The following is a 20404-nucleotide window of genomic DNA, read 5'->3' as shown; positions in this document are numbered from 1 at the left end:
TTTTCAGATGTACAAAGTTTGTGGTTCGTAAGGAAATACGAGATATGACAACTGCTGAAATAGAAAGATTCCAACAGGCTGTGCAAGTCTTGCGCAGTTCAGGCCCTGGTAACGAATGGGAACAGTACCGGGATCTTTACAGCCGCCATATCATGCATGCACACTCCACACAGTTTTACCTCCTGTGGCATCGTGTGTTCCTACGCACTGTAGAAAGACGGCTGCAGGTATAATATTATATTATCAGACATTTTTATTAACCTAAATTTATCAAAAAAAACTGTAGATTTAATAGTTTCCCTCTGTTAATATGTGAAAATTATGAATATTGTGTTATGGTGTAATGTATTTTTAAAAGCATTTTTTAAAAATCAATTCTGTTTTTCGTTTTAGGAAATTGACTGCTCTGTTGCCCTGCCATATTTTGATTTTACCACTGATGTTCAGAACTTCTCCCGTGCTGTCATTTGGCAGCCAAACTATTTTGGCGGTGATGGACAAGGAGATTGTGTTCCTGACCATCCATTCCGTGACTTTAGCGATTGGGATCCGTGCATCATCCGAAACTTCCAATCGCATATTAGCCTCCCAACCAAAATTGACATTGCTCGTGCTCTGGTGAATTCTGATTTTGATTCTTTTACTAAATCTATACAAATGTACGCTGGGTATGTTTTTGCCTTTACTGGTGGACAGATGAGCTCAGCGTTGGCACCATACGATCCTCTGTTCTTCGCTCTTCAATCGTATGTTGATATGCTCTATTGGAGATGGCAGCAACTGCACGGAGTAGAAATCTACCCACAGTTCCTCAGGAATGTAAAGATGGTTCCTTTTAACTTACGACCCACAGATGCATTTGACCTTGAAGGTCAATTGTGTGTGACATATGCCCTGCCCACATTTGGAGATCCTTGTAATATCACAGAACCTTTGTTTAATTCTGAAGGTTTTGATACAGCAGGTTTTGACAGGAATGGATTCAATCGGGATGGATATAACCGGTTAGTACCAGTCTTGACTTGATATTTTCTATCAATTTTGTTTGTTATAAATACAGTTTATTATAAATCACTTAACAGAGCCAGATATTGCCTGCTTAGAGTTGAAATATAACATTTGACAATTAAAAAAAACAATTTCTTTTTAATTCGATAGTATTTCGTATTGTAAAGTAATGTATAAAGTAAAGTATAAAGTAAAAAATTACGTCAGAGTAAGGCAAACATCTGACCAATTACTCAACTCCCTGACGCAAAGCTACTCAATAGTAGTAAAATATAATTATGATCTGTTTTTCGAGTTCCATACAAGAATTGCTTGCAATCAATCTTGAAAACTGCAGTAGATCAAGTAGCCGTGAGTTTAATGCAGTGGCACGGTAACCTATAGCAATATTAACGGCACATGTTCAAAAGCTCTCCTAGACAATTATTTTTATTAAAAATCGAATACTTTTTTCTAGATTTGGCTTTAATATTCATGGATACGATCGAAATGGCCGTCAAGATCGTCGTGATATCTACATTTATGATGGGTATGACTTTGAAGGCTATGATAGAACTGGCTATGACCGTAGAGGTTTTAACCGCTACGGATATGAGCGAAATGGTAAGAAAAATTTCAAAAACTATCTTCATCCATTGCTTTCCTTTAAGTCAGTTTTTGGGGATATTACACCACTTATAACCACATAATTATAGTAATAATAATAATAAGCAATTATTAAATAGCTATCTCTCTTAAGCTTGATTCTCACTAGAATGCACAGCAAGGACATAAACGCAAAGCAAGTAATTTGACCTATCGCGAGTAACAGATTATCCAAACTGTTGCTTTGTTTATGGTCAACTCATTTGCATTGCGTTTATGTCCTTGCATTGCATCTTAGTGATAACCAAGCTTTAAAATACATTTAAAGTGTGTTTGCAAACAATTTGATATTTGTTAAAGTTCAAATCTGTTTATTTCAAAGGATTTAACCGCGATGGATATGATGTCAATGGGTATGACAACTACGGATTCAACCGATATGGCTATGATCAATCAGGATTTGACAGACGTGGCTACAACCAGTATGGCTACAACAGAAACAATGAACCAGATATGACCAATTTTTACAAAAATGCTGGCTTCAGTGACTACTGCTTAAACCGGTTAGGAGTGAATCAAGCTGGATTTGACCAGTTTGGTTTCACTTTGCAAGGCTACAATCAAGAATTTTGCTCATACTCATTTAATGGCCCACACAGTTTGTGGATCTCATACCGTCTTGACCAGATTTTGTTTTCGCAGACATTCCAGTTTTTAGAGACAATAGAACGTGTGTGCCCACCTCTGTCACAATTGCCTGATATCTGGTTTCAACAGACATGGACAACTCAACAGAAAGTAGTTTCTGTTGTACAGGGATCAATAGCCAGGTTTCCTGCCTCTGTCTTCACTTCCAGGTAAATAGACACCATTTTCAATATACATGTATCTTAGACTGTGCACAAACGTTATGTATTGTACTTAAATCTCATTATGACTATTATGAGGGTTTTTCGTCTGTTTGTAAACAAGATAATGTTCAATAGGATTAGATTATTCCATAAATTACCGATTTTGACACCATCTATTTTATATAGAGAGAGTATGTGCGTTTGATATTGAACGTATTCATACACATAAGGTATCAAAATGACTGCAAGTGTACTGGGAAGATTTTAAACTACATTTGGAAATTATACACCTACTTCATTTCAATTCAACATTTATTTTGACCAAAATCGGCAAATATATGTAGAAAAACAAAAACAACAAAGTATCATTTGGCTGAAGGACGATATAGAGACTCAAATACTTCGATCAAATATGGCAGCCAAAATGTTGAAATCTCCACTTTTCTATGCTGCATTTGTTATAAACATTTTGCTATTACAGACACATTGGGTATCAAAATGACTGGAAACATACTGGGAAGGTTTTATCCTACATTAGAAAACCTCTCTAGGTCAGGTATCTTAGCTAGTAATTTATGTAGTAAGAATAAAATTATTTTTTTCAGTTTTTGTTTTGAGGTAGAGACTCTTCTCACAAACTGTGTTTGTGAGGATAGCTATGCTACCTGTTCTTTCAATCCATGCAACGTCAACTCCAATGGATGCCACCTTTATCCTGCTGCTGTCTGTGTCGTTGATGTTTGTGGTGGCTGCAATGCTATGTGGTTTGATAATGATCAGATAGTTGACTGTGAAGGGCAGTTTTTACTTAAAGGTATTTTTTATTTTAAATTCACATCTAAAGCTCTGTCTACACTATCAAACTTTATGTGATGTGCCCATATATGGACACGATGACATCATATCACTACCATATTTGGGAGCATCACACTTATTTGATAGTGTAGACAGAACTTAACAACAAGTTCACTTGCCAAATACAGGATAGATAAACTATATCATGCTTATAGTCTTAAGTTAGAAGCTAGGGAGTGGATTTGTGTTATAGTTGTGAGTTAAAACTCTGGTACTAGGTCAAGATTTAACAATTGACCTTGTTCTTGGAAGGCACAACTACAACTATAACAATATTTACATTGTTGAAATAAAGTTTGCGGTACACCACATATATTTAGTTCTGAAAAGAACTTTCTCCAGGTTTCTGAATGATCAAAGTATATTGATCGAAACCTGGAGACACTTCTTTTCAGAACTAAATATATGTGGTGTACCGCAAACTTTATTTCGACAATGTAAATATTGTTATAATGTTGAAAAACTCTATTTTTTCTATGTGAACCTTAATAAACAATAAATATGTACATTGTATACACGCAACATGCCATTAAATCACTGTCCTCCAATACTTAAAATGTAGTAGTAACATGTGCTTTATATCTATCAAAGTACTTATTAGCCTCAAGTATGATTTTATTTTAAAGATCGCTGTATTCTTGATGGTAGAGAGTATCGGCATGGTGAAACTTGGAAGGCTGATTCTTGCACTACATGTACTTGCCAGGTAAATATGTCATGCTTTAGGTAGGAGGCTTAACCCCACCCACCCACTATTATGGTTTAGTGACCATGAACAGCTGACTGTGTAAAAAACCTACCACATGTTTTTTACTGAATTTCCAATCTTGTTAGTAAACACAATGATATGATATGTTGTTGAACTGTTTCTACTATTGAGCGAACATATAAGTTATGTTACTCTGGTACTGTTGTCTATAAGATGTCAGTATAAAGATGGCAAACCATATCTGCTGTTGTATGTAGCTATCCAATGTCTTTTTAGATATATTAATCTACTTTGGTAACAACTAAGATACCTTTTGTTAAATTTAATCAGATAATATAAGAGATGTAAATATTATTTGAATCTCTCAATTAACGGATTATCTGAAAACCAAACTTGTCTTCATGTCCAAATGGTCCCAGATTCTTATTTACCATTAAAAACACATTCGTAATACCAGACATATTAGGCCAGCAGAACTGTGCCTGGTATTGAGAAAGTTTACTGTATTATGAAATTTAAATACTTAATAACTCAATATGTTTTTCAACAGAGGAAAAATGTATCATGTGTAACTGAGCCATGCCCAACAGTTTTTAGCTGTTCTCACCCTGGGAAGAGGCCAGATGAGTGCTGTTCATACTGTAAAGGTTAGTGAAGAGCTAAACCCACCATACTACGATTTACTGTCGGCTACCATATAAGCTATGTCTTGTACAATAATGACAAATTGTTCACATATAATGATAATGGATGAGTTTTTGCATAGCGGCATTCCAAGGAATGGATCATTGCTCATGGGCGCTGTGGACTCGGATGTTACACTTTTCAACTACATTTAAGAGTTTTTGTTGAAATTCAACTCCAGTGCGGTATAGGATTGATTTGCACTAATAATAATACATGTTTCTATAATACAATTGAGGCTTTATGAATCTTTGATTATATACAGTTGTTGCAATTACAATAATCAACATTTATTTATTAGACTGTATGTACCAAGGTTTCTTGATAAAGAATGGAGCAGACGTTGTCCTAGATATAGATAGTTGTGAATCATGCCTTTGTCAGGTAATTCATATTTATTTATTATTATTATTTACACCCTCTATTTTTCACTATGTCCATATTATGCAAACTAATTTTTACTATGATCTTATTACTATTTGTGACTATTGGCATGGTCAAATAACCGTGTATATAATTTGTTATTTACTATCAGCACATCTAATGTAAACTCCCATGGTCAATTGTGTACCTAGTTTCCTGTGTTGATAGGGCATAAAACGAATGAGCATGCCGATAGAAAACAAAGAATTAGATGCATGGCTGACCATACAGATAGGAAAGTTTAAAAATTGGCCGTGCCGATAGCCTCGTCCATTTGTATCATATATTTCAAATTCATGTTTTAGCCTTCATGATAGATACACCGTCTGTCAGTTTTTCTTTTTGAAAATAAAAACGTTTTCTTCCAAACTTAAGAAATACCTTATTGCAAAGTATTGATCTCTCTTTTTTATTCCGGCAATTTTTTCGAGTTTCATTTGTCAGTTCTTGGTCAGGATATGATTTGCTGTCATTCTGATCGTTGTTTTTTTTCCTCCTTTTGCTGTCTTGTTATGTCCCTGTCCTTACGTCCTGTATTTTTGAATTTTCGACCGTCTTACCTGTGTCTGTAAATAGGCTGGCCCGCCACAAGATTTGTATCTTCTTGGGCACTGCCTACTTCCTTTTATTGATACCTGTATACTTTTTTTTTTATCATCAACTGACATGTTTTATATTTTACTTGAATTTGTTATGATTACCTAATTTTATTGAAGGAAGAAATAAATGTTTAGTTGAATTGAATTGAATTGAACATGTTTGTTCACAACCAATCCATCATCTTTATCATCATTATTGGGGTACCATGCCTTTAGCCTTAGTAACCATGCAAGATATTACTCTATAATTCTCATGTCTAATGATTTTCATTCTACTTTTATTTTTTAGGAAGGGAACGTAAGGTGTACTACACGACCATGCCCTCCAGTGGATTGTGAAAGCCCAAAGACTCCCAGAGGTGGTTGCTGCCCCATTTGTGATGGTAGGTAACCTACATTTTTTAAAATTGTGCTGCAAATTTAAATTTGGATTCCCACCATTGGCATGTGCTCAATGCAATTCTTTCCTAGTGTAGAATAGAATTAAACAAACAAATTGAAGTATCTTTTCATTTACTTCTACATTTTTAATCTTAAAATGATATTCATGTTTTTTTAGGCTGTGACTTTAATGGTATTCGAATGCATGATGGAGAATCGATAGCTCAAGGAGAGTGTGACACATGTACCTGTATGGGTGGTAATGTCACATGTGCAAAGCTCTGCCCAGAGTTGCTATGCACAGATCAGTATATACCTGTGGGTAATTGCTGCCCTCAATGTAGAAATGGATGTGAGTATGAGGGTATGATGTTCAGTAATGGAGACTTCTTTACACCAATGTCAAATCCTTGCCTAAGATGCTCCTGCATGGTAAGAATACTTTGAACTTTTTTTTAAGGATAAGCATATATTATGAACATTGAGACTCTCATTTAAGATGGAAGAATGGCAAAATAATGAAGTGAAAATATTACATTTATAATTTTACTTTTTGTTTAAATCAAACAATAATTATTTCTGCGAGTGAAATGTCTAGACCTACTGTAGCCTATGCCTTAGACTTTTTAATCTTCCATTTTGATAATGAACAAGTATGTTAATGCAACTGTTCACATATTCCGCTGAAAACTCGAAATCATAAAAAAAATGTTCATATCCATCTAAAAATCCAGTTCAGGGTTCTAGGACACCTACCTTCTAGACAGTTACCCCCCGGATGTTTACCACCCGGACAACTACCCCCTTAGGACAACTACTCCCCGGACAACTACCCCCTTAGGATAACAACCCCCGGACAACTACCCCCCGGACAACTACCCCCTTAGGATAACAACCCCTGGGTAACTACCCCCCCGGTCAACTACCCCCCCCCCCTCCCCCGGACATATATATTTATGTTCAATCTTTTACTTTTGTTTACAATAATGAATAGTAATTCGTCAAAGTAACGAATTAAAATATAGTTATTAATTCCTATTATACACTGTTGCAGAGTCAGGTTGTTGAATGGTCTGGGTGGTAGTTGTCCGCCCGGGGGGTAGTTGTTCTAAAGGGATAGTTGTCTGGGTGGTAGTTGTCCAGGGGTTAGTTGTCCTACGGAGGTAGTTGTCCTAAAAGATTATTTGCCCTCGGAGTATTGTCCAGGTCCAGGAGGTAGTTGTCCTATGGGGAGTATTGTGTCAGAGGTAGTTGTCCGCGGGATAATTACCCGGGGGGGGGGGGGGTAATTGTCAGGGGGTAATTGTTCCTAGGGGGTAATTGTCCGGGGGGTAGTTGTCCAGGGGTTAGTTGTCCTACGGAGGTAGTTGTCCTAAATGATTATTTGCCCTCGGAGTATTGTCCAGGTTCAGGAGGTAGTTGTCCTACGGAGTATTGTGTCAGAGGTAGTTGTCCGCGGGATAATTACCCGGGGGGGGGGGTAATTGTCCAGGGGGTAATTGTCCGGGGTAATTGTTCCTAGGGGGTAATTGTTCCTAGGGGGTAATTGTCCTAAGGGGGTTGTTGTCCTAAGGGGGTAGTTGTCCAGGGGGTATTTGTCCAGGGGGTAGTTTTCCTAAAGGGATAGTTGTCCTAAGGGGGTAGTTGTCCAGGTGGTGGTTGTCCGGGGGGTAGTTTTCCGGGGGGTAAATGTCCAGGGGGTGAATATCCGGATACGCCAGTTCATACCTAATTACATGCATATAACACTGTAGGTCTGCTGTACAGGTTCTATGTTGATTCAGTGCTTCTATATATTTAAAATTAAGCCATTTCAATACATATTCTAATCCCTGGATGTTTTGTAGTGTTATTAGATTTACCTATTTTTTTATATACATTCATGGTTTAGGATTCACTAGTGAGGTGTAATCCGACAAAATGTGAAGATCCAGGATGTGACAATCCAGTGAGAATTCTAGGAAGTTGCTGTGAAACCTGTAGTGACAGTAAGTTTAGTTTCATTAGGGATGTTCCATTTCATGATCCACTGAAATGGTTTATCCCAATGTATATTCATAAACATGACCTACAACCTTTGTTTGGAGAGGCCATTTTTCTTCATGTAAGGTAACAATGTTGTTAAGCATGGGTATTTCAATCGGTTCAGATAGCTTTGTGTTTGGGCTGACAATTATAGGCCTGTAACTTAACACTATACTTATCCCAAAAATTTGAGGCATAAGTATCTTACATGTTTTAATTACGAACTAGCAACATGTATTTTTATATTGTCCCATATAAATTTAGTTTTCATTATTCATAGAATGCGTTGATAATGGTAGGATTTATGAAGATGGGCAAACATGGATATCTGCTGACCAGTGTAATGAATGTACATGCCAAGGGTCAGAGGTCATCTGTCAAAAAGCACAATCTTGTCGGCAGAGGTGTGATAATGGTTATATTGCTCCAGGGCAATGTTGCTCAGACTGTATAGGTAATTTGTTATATCTACATGAATGTTGTGAAGAAAGGAGGTGAAATTTGTCTTGGTGGTTGACATGATTGATTACCAATCCCAGGGTCATTCAAATCATGTCAGAGTTCCAGTATTTTCCAATGGACAATATAGCACAACTTATTAACAATCACATGAGATTCTCTTTAGAAAGCATGGATTTCCAACATATTTTTCTCTAAATCTTCTTTAGATTGTTTATATGATGATATGCGCGTATCAAACAGTCAATATTTTACTCCGCCATCTGACCCATGCCAGCAGTGTCTGTGTAGCTATGGCGTGGTTAGGTGTCAGAAGAGAGGCTGTCCAGAGGTGACGTGCCGTGTCCCAGAGATGCCACCTGGAGAATGCTGTCCAGTCTGCCCTGGTATGTACCAACCCAGATAAGTTATTTATTATTTTTACTCTCTAATGACAAAATAATATTGATGAATTAGTGAATTGATTGACACAATAATAAAATTTAATTTGTTGTTTAATTGATTGCTTGATTAGAATGATTAATTTAGCATCAGTTAATGTATTAGTTTATGCTTGTTATAGATTTGAACATTGCATAGTTGATAATATGGTAATGCTTTGAATTCCTTTTGCTCACCACAAAATGACAATTTGGACCAAACTTAATGATTTATTCATGTTCACATTTGTTTGGCAAAAAATGGTAAAAAAAAATTATATATATATATTTACTAGGCTTAAGGGGCATGGTAAAAAATATTGCCCTCGGTGATCTAGAGACATTATATCCCTCCTCGCGGGATATAGTATAGTTTCCAGATCATCTTGGGCTATATTTTGAACCATGCCCCTTAGCCCAGTAAATATTTGTATACTATAGAACAATTTGCCATGATTGTACAAATATATAATTACAAAGTTAAACTAGGACACTAGGATGATAATGATCGACGATGAATGGATAAACATAAATCTTTCTTACATAAAATAAAAGAAATTTCTAGATTCTGGAACTATAGGATAAACATTTACGCTGTCTTTGATAAAATAATTTTTTTTAAATCCAATCATATGACGTCATGTTCAATAAGAACAATAAAATCGTTGAATCATCACAATATTATTGCTCTTACTAATCATGACGTCATTTTCTTGGATGTGGGATATTTGAAAACTTTTTAGATTTCTTTTGTTTTATGTATGAAAAAAGCATATTATCTATTTATCGTCGATCATTATCATCCTAGTGTAAAGGGGCCTTAATTACTCATTTTGTGGTGAGCTGTTACAACTTTGCTTGTCTCCCAAGCTGCATTATATTCCTTTACCTTCCCTTACCCAAGCTTCATAACTGTGTACAATATCTCTTTCCCCACCTGTTCTGCTTAGTGTAGTTCAAGATTATTAGTTTTATACTTTTAAATTATGCTTTGTTGTAGTACAGGTTGCTCTCCATTTAAAGGCCCTCTTTGAATCCCCCCATATTTGCTATACTAAATAGCTGTATGTTGCGTTTGCCTAGACCGGAAAGAATTTTAATTGTAGAGTTTATAATTGGAGAGACCTGTTTTATATTGGATATTAAAGCTGTAGTTTCATTGAGAATGTAATATTTTGTAAACAAACTGAAAGTATAAAAGCTTTAGAATGCCAATTGCTTAGTACTATAATATTATATCAAATGATATTTAATTTCTTTTGATTAATTCCTAGTTATATTCTATACTCCAACTATATTCAATACTGTGGAACTACAACTTATATAATAGTTAAATATGTAGATATAAACTTTGTATTATATGTGCATGTGTGCGTACTTTCACCTCAGACTGTAGTGATCAGTTTGGTGGACTACACCCTGAAGGATCGTCGTGGATACCGTCACATGACATGTGTCAAAATTGTTCATGTTTCAATGGGCGTGTCAATTGTGACATCATTGAATGTAACGTAATGTGTGAAAACCCAACCTTTAAGTCAGAGCAATGTTGTCCTGTTTGTGAAGGTAGGCAGAAGCGGTTTAAACTAGTTGCATGTGCTGCCACAAACTGAATGGCTAAATGCTTCCCATAATGCTCAGTAACAGCAACTTGCAACTAATGATCTTATTTAACTAACAGTCATTTTTTGTATCATTAACAAGATAATAATGAAATTTATATACATTCTTTATTTCAGGTTCCATGTTAATATGCATATAGATAGAGCTAGGCCCTTATAGTCTAGGTTTTGTTACCAGTTGTATGGTACATATAATTATTTAACCTTTATTACTGCAGTTAGGAATTATATTTAAAAACTATGCCACATTCTTGCATTTCCACTATTTCAATTTACAATGGCAATCAGCAAAGTCAAATGTAATTTTAAACGTACCACACCACATTCATCAAATGTGCCATGAAAACTATACCAACAAAATTGGTTTCGTTTAAATTTGATTCAATAATTTGGACTCATGTTGTGACAAGTTTCTCTTTCGTATGTAGGTGCATAAATCACAGTGTCTGTATTTATCCCTCCGTGTTGATGACAGGTATAGTTCTGCAGTACACACATAGCCTTGTCTACATTTGAAAATTGCCTGTTATTAATTATGCCAAGCTTTATTACAGTTTTCAAGAACCATCTGTGGTCACGAAAAAAAATTGAGAATATCTATACTAATCTCATATCTTTCTTTTTTATAATATTTCTAATTTGCAAAGGTTATTTTTATTGCAAAATATGTTTACTGTGTTTATGTCGTCATTGTTTATTGTGTAACTTGTTTATGTTTTTATTTGCAGCATAATAATGAGTGTGTTTCTTTGTTGCAGTTGTTGTTTTGTTTGTAACTAATAAATACAAATAAATATTTTATAGCCCTGAAATATTATGTTTTTAGACCCAAGAGAATGTTCCATAAGGTCTGTTTTTACTGGTTAAGATAAATCTGTTTAAAGTATATCTTGAGCATGTTTACATATTTGTTTACATTAACATCACTTGCTGCTGCCGATATACACAATGTTGTCTTGTCAAATATATTTATTACACTGTTTTATTGATTTAATTTCTAATGAAATTGTAAGTATTTATATTTTGAGAAAATACTTTTAGGGTTACACTTCTAACCCCAAAGATTTTAATCCAGAACCCAACAATTTTACTGTTTCTTCTTTTCATATGTGTTTATTTAATATAAGTTTTGAATTAAAAAGTAAGATATTTAATTTAGTAGTCACTTGTGTTGAGCCTACGTTTTTATTGTTTACTTAAAAACATAAAATGCAAATATGATTTATTTTCGCCATTTCCTTTTTAAAAACATCTCTTTCAAATAGTAATTTTTGGAATTAAAATGAATCTAATGAAATTTACGTACAAATATAATTTAAAAATTGTGTACAATCTTTCAGGCCTCAAGCAGGACACATATGCATGAATTTGTCTTGAATTTTGAATTTTTGTAGGATGTCTTTATAATGACATTGAACTTTCCAATGGCGAGTCGGTCACTGGCCCTAGTGGTCCTTGTGAGGTATGTGTCTGTCGTGGTCAAACAGTGTCCTGTGGTGAAATGCAGTGTCCAGATACAGCATGCTTACATCCTGGTACTTTACCTAATGAATGTTGTCCTGTTTGTGATGGTGAGACTGGTGTTTGTACTTTTTTTATGCAACATGACAAATAAATTAAATTAAACTGTCATGTGTTTTTGCATATTAAGCTCTCTCTACACTTACTTGACAAAAAAATGTGATGTGCCCATATATGTACACGATGCTGTCATATTACTACCACATCACACTTTTTTGTCATATAAACTTTGATAGTGTAGACAGACCTTTAGGCTATTATTGAGATTAATGTTCTATTCTTTACTGATATGAAGATGTAATCTGTTACTCCTTCTAGAAAGGTTTAAGGCCCATTTACACTAGGACGATAACGATTGACGACATTTTTTTTACATAATACAAAAGAAATTAGAAAGGTTTTCTATAACTATAGGATAATCATTTATGCTGTCTCTGATAAAAATAATATTTTTAAAATTCCAATAAAATGACGTCATGATAAATAAAAACAATAAAATCGTTGTATTGTCACGATATTATTGTTCTTACTAATCTTGACGTCATGTGATTGGACGTGTTGATCGTTATCGTCCTAGTGTAAACAGGCCTTTATGATCTGTAGGGGAATTTAAACATTTAATCCAGGATCAACTTTAGATAGTTGTGTTCTGCCCATGGTGAAGCATATGTACTGTACTCTTTATTTATTGTTTTTAGCTTTGTAAAATGTATTTGTTGGTGTTACTGTAGCTCAGAGCCACTTACTCTTATAGTGTAGACTCACTATGTATTACTACATGACTGTCAATTTCCCTGTCCTGCATAATAAGGTTGATGTTATTTTACATTTTAAACTGTTATCAGAGACTAGAGAAGTCTAGGGTGGATGTCAAAATAGTATGGATTGTAGGGTTGGAAAAATACCCAGAGGAATCTGGGTGGTTGCTGTTTTGAAATTAGGCTAGATGGAAGACTTATAATACTAAGTTTGGTGGGACAAAGACTCTTTAAATATGGTAGTCCCGCCCAGTTCCACCAATCAAAATTCTCAATATTTTTTATTATAGGTTGCTTCTATGACGATCAGCAGTATGCTAATATGGAAAGATTCCAGAGTTCAAGTTGCCAGGATTGTGTTTGCAGGAGGGGTAATATTGAGTGCCAAGAGCTGGTTTGTCCAGTTGTCACATGTGATTACCCAATTAAATTACAAGGAGAATGCTGCCCTCACTGTGATGGTAAGAATGCGTAGACTTCAGTGCCAGTCTCACTCGGTTATATACATTTTTTAGCTTATGTAGGCTAAAATTTGTAACCTTGCTTTACAATAAAAAATACCATAACTCCATACATCTAAACATACCCTAAAACACTACACTATCAAACTAGTTTGACACAAAAAGTGTGATGTGCTCAAATATGGTAGTGATATGACATCGTGTCCATATATTGGCACATGACATTGTTTGTCACATAAAGTTTGATAGTGTAGACAGAGCTTTAAACCCGCATGTAGCATACATGCCTCCCTATCTCTACCTATCAGTATTGCTTCATCTCTCAAAAGATATAGCTTAGTACACTATTCATAGAGTAGGAATAAAAAAACTGTTAAAAATTGCTCATTAAAAACTCAATTACTAATAACCAAATATTTCTCTTCAGCATAAACTGCAACTTAAAGTTTTAGTTGAGCTTATTTGAGCCACAGTTTATGAATGTTTTTCCACAGTATAAATGATTGTGTTTATAGTTATTGTTAGTGACATGGCAAGAGTTATTTTGTGTTAATAGATACAGGCCTTTAAACAACATTTTTGATTGCAAATGTTAACCTTTAGTTCTTGCTTGTGTATTGCATATATTCTGAACAAAGATGATGTAATATTAGGTTGTGAATATAACGGAATGCAATATCGCAATGGAGAGGTATTCGCAGATGACGTTCCATGTAGACAGTGCAGATGCGATAACGGAGGTGTTAGATGTAGCCGCATCCCATGCCAGTCGATTCCGTGCCAGTATCCAGTTACTCCACCTGGAGGATGTTGCCCAGAATGCACAGGTTTGTTTTTTACTTTACACATCAGGACGGTAGACGAAAGGGGATGGTACATAAAATGATACAGTAATGTATACAAAATATTAATCTCCGCATGTGTTTAAGCACAGTATACAGAGTATACTCCGTTTCGTACTAAGACCTAGCCTGCCTAATGCAGAATGTCTCAAATATGTCCACCAACCCTGTGTGTACAGGGTCTGTGGACTATGTCTAGATGGGGACTTACCGCTATCACTTGTGTCTCAAAATAACTGTCACACTTTGTTAAGTATCATCCCCTTTGTTTACCATTCCTGATGCATAAAGTCCATACTCTCCCAGAGAAGAAAATACTATAGAAACCTTCACAGACCAGATTTTGATTAGTTTATTTAGTATAAATTTTATAAACAACTTGCATACATTCTGAAAACCAGTGGTTTTCAACGTTCACACTCAGGCTAAAGGCAAGTTAGTGGTGGTGGTTGTGGTGGTATGTAACTGTATTTAAGACAAGCATTGGTGTCAGAAACATTCTTAAAAATATTTCCCAGCTGGACCAACTTTCTAGTTAATAGTTCTGGTGAAAATGCTCCCTTTTGATTTTGTGTAGAACTAAACAAGTCATTGCATACATTTTTTAGGATGCGAATACAATGGAAGGACTTACAGAAATGGTGATTCATTTAAGGGACGAGATCCATGTGAATTGTGCTATTGCCGTGATGGTGAGGTGGGGAACTGCCAAAGGATTGGTTGCAGGGTTACTAATTGTCTAAATCCAGTTCAAAGACCTGGCATGTGTTGTCCATGTGATGAAGGTAATATAGCTGATACAAGAGGTAGTCGCCATTACTAATGATTTAGTCACAAGGTGACACTTTTCCTTGAAATGAACTAAATATATGTGGTGTACAGCAAACCTTCAAACAATAAGTTATGAACATGAAGACAACTTCGTATGACGAGTTGTCTCATCAGGATAAAATTAAAGATGTTTAAAGATCTTGCGATGACCTAAAAACTACGCCCGATGCTATCTCAAGAGGAACCGACTCGTCGGGATTCATTCAGCCTTTTGTATCCTTAATAATAAATAAATAAACGGTTTTATTAAATTTATATAGGATGTGAAATTGAGGGCAGAAGTTACAGCGAGTCAGAGGCAATACCACGTGATGATCCATGTGAAACCTGTACCTGTGAGCAAGGGTCAATGTCTTGTGTGAAGCAGGTTTGCAGACCAGCTGATTGCAGTTTCCCACAACAAGATAATAGAATATGTTGTGCAGACTGTCTTAGAGGTAATATTCTACAAACTCTAGATTAATAAAGAAGAGTATCTGAAAGTTATACCAGCAAGATGATGGTATAAGCCTGACTACCTGGTAATACAAGAAATATGCGTCATATGCACATACAGCTGTCACTAGCTAGGCCTAGACTAATTTTGGCCAAGCTATTCCTCATGGCAGGACCAGCATTTTGTCAAAACAACACTATATACTGTTGAGGGTGTCCTTTCTAATTCCTTAAAATGGGTTGTGTTAATGGATATTTCAGAAACGATCACAGTATGAATACTGGCTCATTGTCTGTACGTAAGTGAGAATTGAATTGATATACTGTTGCTGCTGAGAAAGCCTGCTGTATTCTCATTACTATTACATCAAATGGTATTCCTAGCATGAATTAATGCAAATATATGGTAGTAAGGTACATCTGGTATGTATTCAATGGTTGTGGTTATTAGTACTTTTGACATTTCAGGATGTACGTTTGATGGAAACAACTACAACAACGGGGATTCAGTGAGAAGGGGTAATTGCGAAACATGTATGTGTATGGAAGGAGAGTTAATATGCAAGAATGTTACATGCCCAATCATAGATTGTCAGAATCCAACATTTTTACCTGGATCTTGCTGCCCCAGATGTGACGGTAGGTATAATTTTACTATTTTTGGCAATAGTAAAAACAAACCAATTTATGTGGTTACCTAGAATATTATTAATCTAAAGAGATAAAACTAAAATGACAAGCACCAGATGCCTGGTTTTGTATCCACTTCTAAACTGAATTCCTTAAGTGCTTTTGCGAGTACCTAGGAAGGAACCAGTTAATAATTAATTGTGTGAATGCAGGATTGTAATAGAAAAGCTTCCTCGACACAGTTTTGGCAGATTTTAGGTCCAAGCGACAACCAATGACACAATACCAAAGTTGTCTGATCTTTTCTTTTTTCCTTTGGTGTTTTTTTCCTGCCACTGTTTATGGTTCTGCGTTTGATACCCTGATAATGTATTCCTATTTTATATAAAATTCATAGAGTGATTAAGGGTCAAAGGTCATAAAATACCTCTGACTGTGTTACATAGTTTCTCTAGGTTACATGTTTGTATATGTATTATTGATTAAGATTGTGAGGTTGATGGAACTTATTATGCTAATGGTGAGAAGATTTCAACTAGTAACTACTGTGAAAGCTGTTATTGTATCAGTGGACAAAGGCAATGCAGCCAGATTGATTGCCCCGACTTGACCTGTACACATCCTGGCAGAGTAATTAATCAGTGCTGTAGTGTTTGCGGACCATGTGAGTATGGACGAAGAAATTATGATAATGGAGCACAGTTCTCACATCCAGATGACCCATGCCGGATGTGTATTTGCCAGGTAACTAGTTACTGCCAATGTAGTCAAATAAGAAATGCATTCAAATAAGTACTGCAGTCGAATAAGCAATGCATTCAAATAAGTACTGCAGTCGAATAAGCAATGCATTCAAATAAGTGCTGCAGTTGAATAAGCAATGCATTCAAATAAGTACTGCAGTCGAATAAGCAATGCATTCAAATAAGTGCTGCAGTTAAATAAGCAATGCATTCAAATAAGTGCTGCAGTTGAATAAGCAATGCATTCAAATAAGTTCTGCAGTTGAATAAGCAATGCATTCAAATAAGTGCTGCAGTAAAATAAGTAATGCAGTTATGTAAGCAATACAGTCAAGCACTGCAGTCAAATAAGTGCTTTACTGCTTTAATAGGAAGTTGACTGTTACAATTATGTGTAAAACCATGGATAAAGAAATATATACTTATTACATTGTAAAAGTTACCAAGCAAATTATTATTATTTACAGGATGGGGCCGTAACATGTCAACCAATTACATGTGCACCTGTTAATTGCCAGAATCCAGTGACCCGTGATGGAGAGTGCTGTGAAACTTGTCGAGACTGTAATTATGGTGGAAATGTGTATATGGATGGGGATATCTTTCAATCCCCACTGGACCCTTGTGAAGTTTGTTTATGTATGGTATGCAACATTTTGTTTATTGTAATAGTACATTACAGCAACCAAAGTGTGCGACGCGCGGCTAGGCTGTTGACGGCACATTCGAAAATCAGCTTGTATTTTCACGCCATCTATAATTGTTCTACTTCGCATCCAATTGGATTGCTGCCTTCTCGAATGGTTTAGGCTTATAAAACGAATAATGAATGTTATATATTCCTTTAATAGGGCAAATAATTTCACTCAGTGAATGATGAAATGAGTTCTTTTCACCCGCCTTTACCTCATGAACATATAACCTTACCATTTGCACTCATAGACATTCATTATTTGTATATTAACATCTTTTTTTAAGCAGATGACCACAATTATTTTAATATTTACCATTTGTTTATTATCCAGAGTGGAAGTACCCAATGCCAACGACAGACCTGCCCACCTACACCATGCTCACATCCTTATACAGAGAAGGATTCCTGCTGCTCCATGTGTGATCATTGCTTTTATGATAACCAGTTAATTACTAATGGTCAGGTGTTCACAGATTCTACAGGTGTTTGCAGGAGATGTGTTGTAAGTCTTTTAGTTTGGTACTATATGTTATTTTTTTTATATAAAAGCTCTATAAATAAAAGAGAAAGGCCATGGAAACCTTCTTGTGGTGTTTATTATAATACTTTGGTATTTGGTATGATATACAGCATGTTTTAAATCAAGCCATCTGATTGGTTAATAGATGTGGTATATTTTCAAACATTCCCTGCAATAATATTTTTCAGGAAGGTGGTATGACAATGATTTAAGCTTAAAGACCCCTTCTCTGCAATTTTGGACGTTTTTTGGAAAATAATACATATATATCACTTTAAAAACATTAAACCATGTCATTCCTTGTCTTAAATGTACGTTTTATGGTAAATTATGATAAAAAGTGAGAAACAATGCACTACCTAAGTACCTCGCGGTGATCGACCTCTCGCGGACGGTCTTAGGCCTAGCCTAGCTAGGCTTAGTTTTGTAGGCCTAGCTGGTAAACATCGGTAACGTACGAACATCGTACGCTAGCTATATACCTAGCCTGACGTTGTATAGTTGCTGCATTAATTGTCTTTCTATTTTTGCCAGACTCCGTTGATACAAATTGGGGAAACCCGGTATTTTCGCTGAAAAATTAGGAGTCTTCCATTTGTTTTGGCCTCACGATCGATCGAAAAGTGGGCGAATTACAGGTGAAAAACAAAAATATCAATCCGCGCGCAATGCATTTTGGGATTTATAGCGGGCCGCTATAATTATTAGAATCAACTTATTTTTCACATTTTTAACCGTTTAAAGACGAAAAAAGTTATCGCAATAGGACCATATAGTATTATTTTTACATTAAATATAGTTTGTGATCTTAAATTAGATCTAAAAAACGTAGGGAAGGGGGCTTTAATCTACACTATCAAACTAGGTTGAAAAAAATTTGTGATGTGACCAAATATGGTAATGATATGACATTACCATGTCCAAGTTGTGTATCATTCAGCCTACTTGGTTATTTTATGTCTAGCCTAGAAACCTCTATGCCTATCAAAAATGGTGTTGCATAGAAAAACAATGAAAGCTTTGTATTCATTCGATAGGAATATTTAAACTACATCTTTTTAAGATTTAAGTTCTTTCAAATCATGTAACATTCATTATTAATTGAAAACTGCAACATTTTATGTTTCTTTTTTCCCTCCCAAAGAGTGGTTCAGTTGAGAGGAAGCAGTGTCCACCATTGACATGCAGAAGACCAATTAGAATAGAAGGTGAATGCTGTGAAGTTTGTCCAGGTAAAATAAGTCATTTAATGTACAGTGTGTTTCACAATAATAATATACAAAACAAATAACCAAAAAACTAAATCAAACCCAATCAATTACAGTAAAGTAATTTGAAACCATAACTGGCTGAACCTTTCGTTAGTTGTTCTCCTTACTATAATAGGTGAATTAAAGAAATTAGGAACGTTCAGTCTGAAATAAGCTCTGAAGTAAAAGACACTTTTTGTATTAAGTCACTTCAACCTTTGCTAGAGCCAGTTTACCCTGTAAATATACTACTTTTGCGTACACAATAATAATAATAATAATAACTGGTACTTGATATAGCGCATTATGCTGAAAGCCTCAATGCGCTTTACAAAGACAGAAAATTTTGACACAAGGAATGTAATATGCACGCTAGCAAACTAGCATTGTGTAAACACAGGTAAAATGCACTTTGTATTAAGCATTGTGTCGACGTTCATCAGAAATAATGCGCATGTGTTCTTCTGATGATATCTGATATTTCATGTTTGATGAAAACTTAGACATTGTAAAGCCATCTGAACATAACTACTGTTACATTATTGTTTTAATAGATATACAGTGTGATTATGGTGGTCAGACATTCCCAAGTGGAGAAAGGTTTCAAAACCCATTTGATGATTGTGAAATGTGTCTTTGCATCAATGGCCAGGTGTCTGATTGTGCTCAGAAACCATGTGCAGAGGCAACATGCCGATTCCCTGTCATGGAAGAATGTTGCTATGTCTGTGACGGTAAGTAGCATCAACCAAATGCTGTCGATTAAACAAATAACTCTTTTGTCATTTGAATTAGCCAAGCAGTTAATACAGGGTAAGCGCAAAGTACATCCATAATATCATATGGCAATCCTTAGCGACAGAAAAAGATCTTTCTGAAAGAATGGGGTTATCCCATTGTTCTGGTCCATTTCAGGTCCTGTCATGAATCATTGCCTTGTTAATACAGGAATTGATATAGACAGAGTCAAACATTATGAGAACCAAAGCTCCCCACCCTCAAAAGAATGTTTTTTATATTCATATACTGTAATTAAATTGTAAATGTTTGTAATAATAATGATATCTTGGATTGGGTAAGACTTAATTAATTAACTAAT

At 35.4% G+C, this 20404-nt stretch overlaps 1 protein-coding gene across 5 annotated transcripts in view; it reads left to right on the top strand.

Moving 5' to 3' along the window:
• Nucleotides 1–20404, top strand: part of LOC144847922 (kielin/chordin-like protein) — a 57624-nt gene that overhangs the window by 13432 nt on the left and 23788 nt on the right. For 3 of the 5 annotated variants that reach the window (XR_013613812.1, XM_078704525.1, XM_078704516.1), the window contains exons 11-35: nucleotides 8–227; nucleotides 394–1004; nucleotides 1466–1611; nucleotides 1976–2450; nucleotides 3050–3258; nucleotides 3926–4005; nucleotides 4559–4655; nucleotides 4994–5076; nucleotides 6004–6097; nucleotides 6274–6527; nucleotides 7987–8083; nucleotides 8401–8574; nucleotides 8789–8965; nucleotides 10388–10564; nucleotides 12015–12191; nucleotides 13190–13360; nucleotides 13999–14187; nucleotides 14811–14987; nucleotides 15294–15470; nucleotides 15937–16107; nucleotides 16586–16842; nucleotides 17309–17485; nucleotides 17867–18037; nucleotides 19200–19287; nucleotides 19860–20039. Coding sequence is in view for 4 of the 5 variants with exons in the window: in XM_078704525.1 (XP_078560651.1) it covers nucleotides 8–227; nucleotides 394–1004; nucleotides 1466–1611; nucleotides 1976–2450; nucleotides 3050–3258; nucleotides 3926–4005; nucleotides 4559–4655; nucleotides 4994–5076; nucleotides 6004–6097; nucleotides 6274–6527; nucleotides 7987–8083; nucleotides 8401–8574; nucleotides 8789–8965; nucleotides 10388–10564; nucleotides 12015–12191; nucleotides 13190–13360; nucleotides 13999–14187; nucleotides 14811–14987; nucleotides 15294–15470; nucleotides 15937–16107; nucleotides 16586–16842; nucleotides 17309–17485; nucleotides 17867–18037; nucleotides 19200–19287; nucleotides 19860–20039 (4829 nt within the window). In the remaining variant the exon portion in view is untranslated. The remainder of the gene's footprint in view (nucleotides 1–7; nucleotides 228–393; nucleotides 1005–1465; nucleotides 1612–1975; nucleotides 2451–3049; nucleotides 3259–3925; nucleotides 4006–4558; nucleotides 4656–4993; nucleotides 5077–6003; nucleotides 6098–6273; nucleotides 6528–7986; nucleotides 8084–8400; nucleotides 8575–8788; nucleotides 8966–10387; nucleotides 10565–12014; nucleotides 12192–13189; nucleotides 13361–13998; nucleotides 14188–14810; nucleotides 14988–15293; nucleotides 15471–15936; nucleotides 16108–16585; nucleotides 16843–17308; nucleotides 17486–17866; nucleotides 18038–19199; nucleotides 19288–19859; nucleotides 20040–20404) is intronic. The other 2 variants (XM_078704536.1, XM_078704545.1) reach the window with 2 other exon arrangements.

The sequence above is a fragment of the Antedon bifida genome, chromosome 1 (assembly GCF_963402885.1).
Source record: "Antedon bifida chromosome 1, ecAntBifi1.1, whole genome shotgun sequence".
NCBI lineage: Eukaryota > Metazoa > Echinodermata > Crinoidea > Comatulida > Antedonidae > Antedon > Antedon bifida.
The sequence above is the reverse complement of the archived record's forward strand: the minus strand, read 5'-3'. Positions and strand labels throughout refer to the sequence as shown.